This window comes from Cryptotermes secundus, unplaced genomic scaffold (genome assembly GCF_002891405.2).
Source record: "Cryptotermes secundus unplaced genomic scaffold, Csec_1.0 scaffold356, whole genome shotgun sequence".
Lineage (NCBI taxonomy): Eukaryota > Metazoa > Arthropoda > Insecta > Blattodea > Kalotermitidae > Cryptotermes > Cryptotermes secundus.
Window position 1 is genome coordinate 88,033 of NW_019739946.1, and position 8,600 is coordinate 96,632.

At 37.3% G+C, this 8,600-nt stretch overlaps 1 protein-coding gene across 2 annotated transcripts in view; it reads right to left on the reverse strand.

Moving 5' to 3' along the window:
- LOC111872086 overlaps positions 1 to 8,600 on the reverse strand; it is a 402,164-nt gene continuing 393,564 nt past the window's right edge. For both annotated transcript variants that reach the window (XM_033754522.1, XM_033754523.1), the window contains 2 exons: positions 5,276 to 5,338; positions 1 to 3,174 (listed from right to left, as the gene is read on the reverse strand). In XM_033754522.1, the coding sequence (XP_033610413.1) occupies positions 3,021 to 3,174; positions 5,276 to 5,338 (217 nt within the window). In that variant the 3' untranslated portion in view covers positions 1 to 3,020. The remainder of the gene's footprint in view (positions 3,175 to 5,275; positions 5,339 to 8,600) is intronic.

The following is an 8,600-nucleotide window of genomic DNA, read 5'->3' on the forward strand; positions in this document are numbered from 1 at the left end:
TTTACCACCTAACACCAGGATTTTTATATAACCAGTTTATACAACTACACCATCACATAATAATTAAAACTGATTCATTTAATTTCAGGAGTCTTTAAGGATCTTATTATTCATATAAACTTCAATCCAAATAAATTTTTAATGAGAACCCCAGACAAAAGATATCCTGACACACAATGCAGTCATTAAAGCTCTATATAAAGTGTGATAATTAAATTCCTGAAAACTGAGGCCATAAAAAAACCACACAAAAATATGTGTTAAGACCATCATTCAATATAGTCCCTACTTGCTTCTGCACAACATGCATATCGCTCATACAACAAATCGAATGCCCAAGAAAAAACTTCTTCCTGTATTGGTTTCAATTCTCTCGTTACAGTCTGCTGGATCAATGAAACAGCCTCAAATCTCATCCTTTTTATCACAGTTTTTAATTTAGGAAATAAAAAAAGTCAGTCGGTGTTAAATGAAGGGTGTAGTGTGGATGTGATAATATGGGGATCCTTCATTTCGCCAGTGCATTGTCATGCAGAAGTTACCAGGACCCACTTTCCCACTTTCTTTTTTAAATATTTATCTAATATCTTACGTACTGTCTCTTTACTGATCCCTCTCATTTCTTCTAACATCTGAACACTCAAAAGTTTGATCTTTGGCCAAACACTTTTGAACTACTTCCATCAATTCTTCTGTTCTGGAAGTTGAAGGATGGTCTTACAACAACTTTTGCCCTTCTTTGAACCTTTTATGCCATTCAAACACACTTGTTCTCAATAAACATTCTTCACTGTATACACTTTTCAACACTTCAAACGTTTCTGTAGCTGTTTTCTTCAATTTTAGACAAAACTTATTCTCTGCTCTTTGCTCCATTTTGAAACCTTCGACATGATGAAATAACTAGATGTATAGACCCATATTTTCTTGACCTCAGCACTAGCTGGTGGTGAGTGGTCAGCTTTACGCCCCTGCCTTTTTACCCCTAGAGAAAGAACTCTGGTACCCATTGGATGGGAGATTGGGTGGGCCCCAGAGCTGGTCTGGATGACGTGGAGAAAATTCTTGACCCTATTGGGACTTCAACTCTGACCCCTTGGTTGTCTATGCTATCCTGGCTCCTTACCAATTCCTTGTAGCATATTATTCTCAGAATGCTCTCTGGCCTACAGTCACTCAGAAATAGAAATTTCTTGCCGAGAAAAAAATGACTGCCTAATCACACATTGTCTGCAGTCAGTTCATTTATGACCATACCTCATCAACTTTTCTACATAACTATGTTGTATTTAGCTTCTTCATGTTGTCTTCCTTGTGGGTCACAGGGACATATGAGGACATATGACCTTGAAACCTATTATGGCAGGACACTCACAATAAAATAATGTCTTCAGGTGTGAGAATTTAATAAGCAAATTTGTTAACATATATATCTACATCTGCTACAATATTGCAGGACTTTCTCTTTAGCATGTATAGCAATGCTCGATCGATCGAATACACACTACAGATTCAAATTTTTGTACAAAAGTAAGTCTGGACAAAAAATTCATGCACTTCTTCCATCTTTATGGGAACAGCAGTCTTTAATATTTTACACTAAATGGCCAAATTAATGTAATTATAAATCTAAAAGCTGGTTCTTCCACTAATTATTAACAATACTATTGGCCAGCCCTTTTCTTCTAGATAAAAGTTTTACATAATTGCACAATTACTGTATGAAAAGATATTACAAAACATAAGAAATATATGTGTAGAACTGACATGCACTTCTTTTGTGCTTTATATTTTTCCATGATAATACTTCAAATATAATAAAACAAATATTTATACAGAGAACCTGACTAACACACTCTCTTCCTCTCACAGTTTTATGGACGTTACTTTAGGAATATGTACAGCAACCACACACAGTTATACTCGATCAATCGACAAATCACAACTTATTTTATGTTCTCAATGATTGCATTTTATGTATAAAACAGGCTGGGAAACATAGAAAGTGAAAAATAATCTGCAATTATTATGTTAATATACAGTTAAATTAAAATTATCACAAGTATGCGAACAGAAAGTGACTTTGTGGCAATAAACTAAAAATGTTAAAAAATTTTATATATATATATAAGCTCTATGACTGTGTAAAGAGTATACAAAACTGTATAATTAAAGCACATATGATATATTACCTAAAGTTTTCAAATAAATTAGGTTTGGTTAACTTAACAACAAGACAATGATGGCACACATTTATTTTACACAGATGGAAAATATAACCCCAGAACCGCATTGTTTCATCTTGTTAACTAAACCAAACTTCTACATATTTTCAAAGTAGTTAAATTATGTAGTTATAAATTAATAATTACACTGTATTTATGAAGTTTCTGTAACTGAATAAAGTTCAAAATAAAAGGTGTGATGAAGTAGAATATATTGTTACATATTTGTTGTTATTACTATTTTGGAACTGTGTACTATTATAGGTGTCAGCTCCTTTACCATTACAGTGTACATATCTTGCAGTTACAATGTGTTATTAGCACAGTTAATTGTAACTAAAGAAAAAATGCACCCCACCTTATATTTTAAACCAAAGACTAATGGTGTATAAAAATAATCTTAGAAAGTAAAACATCCAACAATTAACAAAAACTTACATTCCTTACAGGGACAGCAGAATCACACTGGCATTTCCAATGACATTTAAAGAAAGTAAACAGTGGTCCCTCATAAGAATTACAACAAATGTGTTGTGCTCTTCAATTCCAAGGTGTAAAAGCAACTACAGAAATGAATGGGTGCGATGACTGTAACTGAAGTTCCACAAAATAACTAACTTTTAATCAGTATAAATAAATGTAATGAGAATCTCTACTCTGATAAGTCAGTCTGTCATTTACTGTGAAATTCTTGCTGCTTCAAATCACACCTTGCAACTTGAAGAAACTAAGATATTTTGATTTGAGATTTGGTTTGTCGGTTACATATGGCTTGTGTGTTGACACACATGATCCTTAAAGTCTGAAGGGTACCCGTGACTCAGTTGGAGTTGCAGCTTTAGAGCTCTTGCGTGATGTTCCTGTAGCCATGTCAGAAGCACCAGATGTCTTCCTTGTCACTTTGGCACCACTTGGAATAGGCGTGCTGGAACCAGACGGTGTACGATTTCTAAAAGAGGAGAGAGAGGTTACTTGATTTAGGTAAGGATTCTCAAAATGTCCAGTGCTACCCACCCCTTGGTGAGGAAGAATAAAAGAAATAAACTTTACTAACAATATTATAAACATATTATTATAAATCTGCCATAAAACTGAATGTTTCCATCACTGCCCAATACTAATAAGTTATTTTCACAATCAGGTAGATTGCAGTGAAAATTTAGAGTACGCACAAATTTCACGAGTAAAACCAGACATCTTCTCTCCAGAAGTGATAAATTTTTTATTCATTACATGCACATGAGTGCATGCGTGTGCGCACACATAATCTATGTGCATTTATTTAAAGAGAAATTTTAAATATATACACGTTCTTTGAATAGCATATAGCGTTGACTTTAATGCCAAGAACAATAGGAATTACCACAAACATAATAATTAGTAATTACTGCTTTATAAAAAGTTATACATCTGCCATAAAGGAAGTGGTTAAGTTAAAGCTTCCCGTTTGGTTAGTGCATAACAGAGAAACAGGAGTTGGCCACCCATATATGGCAAGTCACTTTCACTTCATCTAGAGGCTCCGTATTTCAATATCTGGATTATCATTTTCTCTTTAACTTGAAGTTCCACGTTAACACTTACATGCCTCTAATAATGATCAATCTTCATTTTGGAGAGTCCCTTCTTTGTTTACTAATCACAAAAATCAGATACACACATACATACATATCATGGTATGGTACAATGTGGTTCAAATATGACCGGGACTGATTTGTGTGTAAACAAGCCGCACTGCATGACCTTGAGAGAGTGAAGCCACAACCTCCACCCTCCCTCCTGTTCGGTCCTGTCTGGGAGTTGCTAGAGTGATTAGCGAACAGAAGGTATTGCGGTGCGTGGAACAATGAATTGTGATCAAATTCCTTGGAGAAAATGTCCCATTCGCTGAAATTCACCACAGATTCCAACAACAGCAGGGGGAAGAGTGTCTCTCACAGACCCATGTGTCTGAGTGGTCTAAGTGCTTCAGAGAGAGCAGAGAGCATGTGGAGAATGAACCGCGTGATCGTTGGCTGCGAACATCTGTCACTGAGCCACACATTGATCGTGCAGACATGCTTATTCGTGAGAATAGGCACATCACTATCAAGAAACTTGGAGCAATGCTGTCCATCAGTGTTGGTAGTGTAGAAGACATCGTGAAATACCACCTGCACTATTGCAAGGTGAATGCATGGTGGGTACCACACACTTTGACGGACATGAAAAAATGGTGCGCATGCAAGCTGCCAGTCATCTCCTACAGCAGTTTGAAGATGAAGGTGATGCATTTTTGAAGTCTATAGTGACCCCCGATGAAACGTGGGTGCACTACTTCATTCCTGAGTCCCAGCAATCATCACACGAGTGGCGGCATACCAGTTCTCCCAAACCCAAGAGAGCACGGAGGAAGCCGTTTGGCAGGAAAAGTGATGGCAACGTTCTTCTGAGACTGGCAGGGGGTTATCAATGCAGCTTATTACTCAGACCTCCTGGCAACAGACGTGAAGGAAAAGAACCGATCCAAGCGGAACACAGGTAGCCTTCCTTCAAGACAATGCACGCCCCCATATGGCCAAAAGAACAATGGAAACCCTCTGAAAATTGAAATGGAACCTTCTGACACATCCGCCATACAGTCGCGATTTGGCCCCAAGTGATTTCTACCTGTTTGGAAGGCTCAAATCAGATTTGCAAGGCATGCGGTTTGTGGATGACGCTGTTATCCAGACTGTTTGGGAGTGGATACACTGCCAACCACAAGCCTTTGTTGAAGACAGACATAAGTGTTTGGCAATTATGGTTTAAAAAAAAAATCAGTCCTGGTCATATCTGAACCACCTTGTATTATGCAAACTTATAATTTCTAATATTGCATCATCTGGTATGTGTCTGATTACTGTCTCAACCATTTTACATAAAATGGTCTAGAATTTTTTAAACATCAGTATCATATGATGTGACCTGAGTTCTGAGTTCAATACGATAATGTGGCCAATTCCTGAAATTAAAACTGAAAGCATACACAGTTAACTTAAAGCTGTTGTGAAGGGAATCAAAGACATTACCTATAACGTCCTTTGACTAGAATAGGGATGTTAGAAGCAGAAGTTGTCTTAACTGTTGCTCGTCTGCATTGAAAAGGAAAGCATAGAACAGAAGTAATGCAACAGAGTTAGTGAAACAGTTATTAGTTGAAAGATACACCAAATGCTTTGCATACCCCTTTCCACCCTAATATGCATGGATATGTACGTTCACACTTACATTAATTTATAAATGGTAGTGCAACTTCATCATCAGCATTACTGTGCTGGTCTCTCTTTCTGAGACTAGCAAGTTACATACATTTAAAAATAACCATCACTTGATTTATGAAACAGAGTAGCCTAAAACAATTAAAAACATACCAAGGGTGAAAAGAGGGATAGATGTTACCTGCCAGATCATGTTACTTCAATGAAAAGAGTATTTTTTTTATTGCCAGTGGGGTGGGACTAAGTCCCTTGTACTGCGGCCATTTCTGGCCTATTGTACCAGCCCAAGATGATAGGTGGGGGTGATTGTGGAGCAAATGGTGGAATGAAGATTGGCAGAGGAAACCGAAGTACTTGGAGAAAACCTGCCCCAGTGCTACTTTGTCCACCACAAATCCCACTTGACCTGACCCTGGATCGAACCTGGGCTGCCGCGGTGAGAAGCCAGTGACTAACCACTTGAGCTATGACACAGCCATGTGAAAAGAGTAGAGACATGCTGTTATAGCAAAAGCTGTGTAGGTAACCATGCAGTAAATAACTACTACATTCAACATGTCCTTATGATCCTCCAAAGGTCTGTTATTAATCATGAAATTATGTTGGACCTGTTCACTCTCTTAGTTGAATTTAAAATTATATAACATTTTGGAAGCTGAATCTACTTCCATCATGAGGTGTAAAACTGGAAGGATCCTATGCAGTTAAGCCCCTTGGACAGTGCTAGTCTCAATCACTGTCTTGATGTTTGTTACACTATGAATAGAAAGGGCATATGAGCATAAAAAAACTGGAAATACTTATTCCATAAAATTAAGTTCTAATTAACTTCTAAGACAATGCAATCATATGTAACACGATGACCAGATTTTGAAAGCAAAAGAGATAAAGCCAATTCACATGAAGCTGGGGACAATGGAACTGCAAGGTATGGTTCTAACCAACTTCAGCATGCAGTCTTTTTTGAACAACTGATTTTTGATGAGCTAGTCAACAAAATTCCACATTTTTCTGGAACCCAAAAATTAATTTCTAAGTTCACTACAACTGGATCCTATCCTGAGACCGCTGTACTTGGTCTACACTCAGATCTTATTAAGATCTGTTTTAAAATTACCTTAGTACCTATGTTTAGATCTCCCAAATGATATTCTCAGAGCTTCTGGACCAAAATTTTTTTGTAAGAGTACTGTTCTGATGCTCGTCAGAAAATAGTGGTTGAACAGAGAGCCAACATCAAATTTTGTTTGAAATTAGGCAAAACAGCCGGAGAAGCATATGAAATGATGAAAAGTGTGTACGGTAGTGATTGTTTGAGTCGCTTGAACATTTTTCGATCGTATGCTGTATTTCGTGACAGCAGGGAGGACACTGAAGACATTCCACCCGCATCAAAGCTGAGAACAAGTCGCACTGAAAAAAATGTGAAAAAAGTGACTGAAATCCTTGCATCAGACAGATGTGTTTCTGAAAGACTCATCGAGGAGCTTTTGGGAATACCAAAAAGTACTGTGCATCAAATTCTGAGCGAGGGTTTGGGCAAACAGAGGGTGTGTGCGCGATTTGTACCACATACGCTGTCACGCGATGGAAAACATGCCAGAGTGGAACACTGCAAAGATATGTTACGGCTGGCCCAAAGTGATAAAAAATTTACAAACTCGATTGTTGCTGGTGATGAGACATGGTGTTTTCAATATGAGCCTATCACAAAGTGGCAGAGTGCAGCGTGGTTGAGCCCAAAGAAGCCGAAACCAAAGAAAGTTAGCATGCAAAAGAGTCGAGTAAAGACACTGCTAACTGTTTTCTTCGATTCTAAAGGAATCTTTCACAAGGAATTTCTGCCAGAAGGTCAAACAGTGAATTCTGATTATTATCTCAGAGTCCTCAATCATTTGTGGGCGAGAATTCTTTGAATTCGACCTCTATATGAGGAGCAAGGTTCCCAGTCACTCCTCCACGACAATGCCCCATCCCACAAATCGAAGATTGTGCGCAATTTTTTGGCCAGAAAAGTGATCACAGTCCTTGATCATCCTCCATATTTGCCAGATTTGGCTCCAGCAAATTTCTGGTTGTTCCCAAGAGTTAAGTTGGCGATGAAAGAAGACTGTTACGACACAATCCAAGACATCCAAAGGGAATCTACAGCAGTTTTAAATGCATTTCCACAAAAGGAGTACAGTGACTGTTTTTGAAAACTTCTCAATTGATTCCAGCTATGTATTGATTCAGAAGGAGACTATTTTGAATAAAAAGAGTGAAATTTTGAAAATAATTCACGTCTTGTATTTTTAATGAACACAGTCCCAACAGAACCTGGACACACTGTGTATGCTTGGTCAATACCACCTTTTCTTTCAGTCTCCCCAGCATCACACAAATAGGCACATTCTGTATCCACGTATTCATTAATAATACACATAAAATACACTACCCGTCTTATTAAAATGCTGATGTTTGACTAACATTATTTTAAGGCTTACAATATTCAGGGTCATTTATTCATAAACACATTTAGGTTTTCCTGTAAAATTATAGATAACATTCAATCTGATTGATATCTACATGAAGTCTTACTTTCAGATTTCATAAAAGTCATCTACATGTTCAGAATAGCGCTGAAACACAACAGCTGACACCTGAATGAACACTGCAAATCTAACAGACACCCAGATATTCAACAGAACAGCTAATCTGCATTTTTATATGCCTCAACAATGTTAGATTTTTAAAACTGCATTACAAACAAGATATGTGGTCACCCTAATTTCATACAACATAGTGCATGCATCTATAATCTTGACTTGTATGACAGATGTCACCAGCTTTCATGACCAAAATTTACTATAATAACTTTTGAGCTCATGGCTTAAGTCTGGGCAAAGAAGAGCCTTTGTAATAAACAAATAATTGTTCTACTTCTATGTGTAGAGCTAACACTTGATATTGCAATATAAACACAAAGAGATACAAAAGAACTGTGACGTGGTATGAATTACAGTAGAACTTGGTTATAACGTCATCAAAGGGACCTAAAAATAGTGTCGTTATAAACGAATGTCGTAACCAAAATGGGCACTTCCACAGTAGCCTTATGTTAGTCACGTAAAAATCTACCAAAAACCGAGTTAAA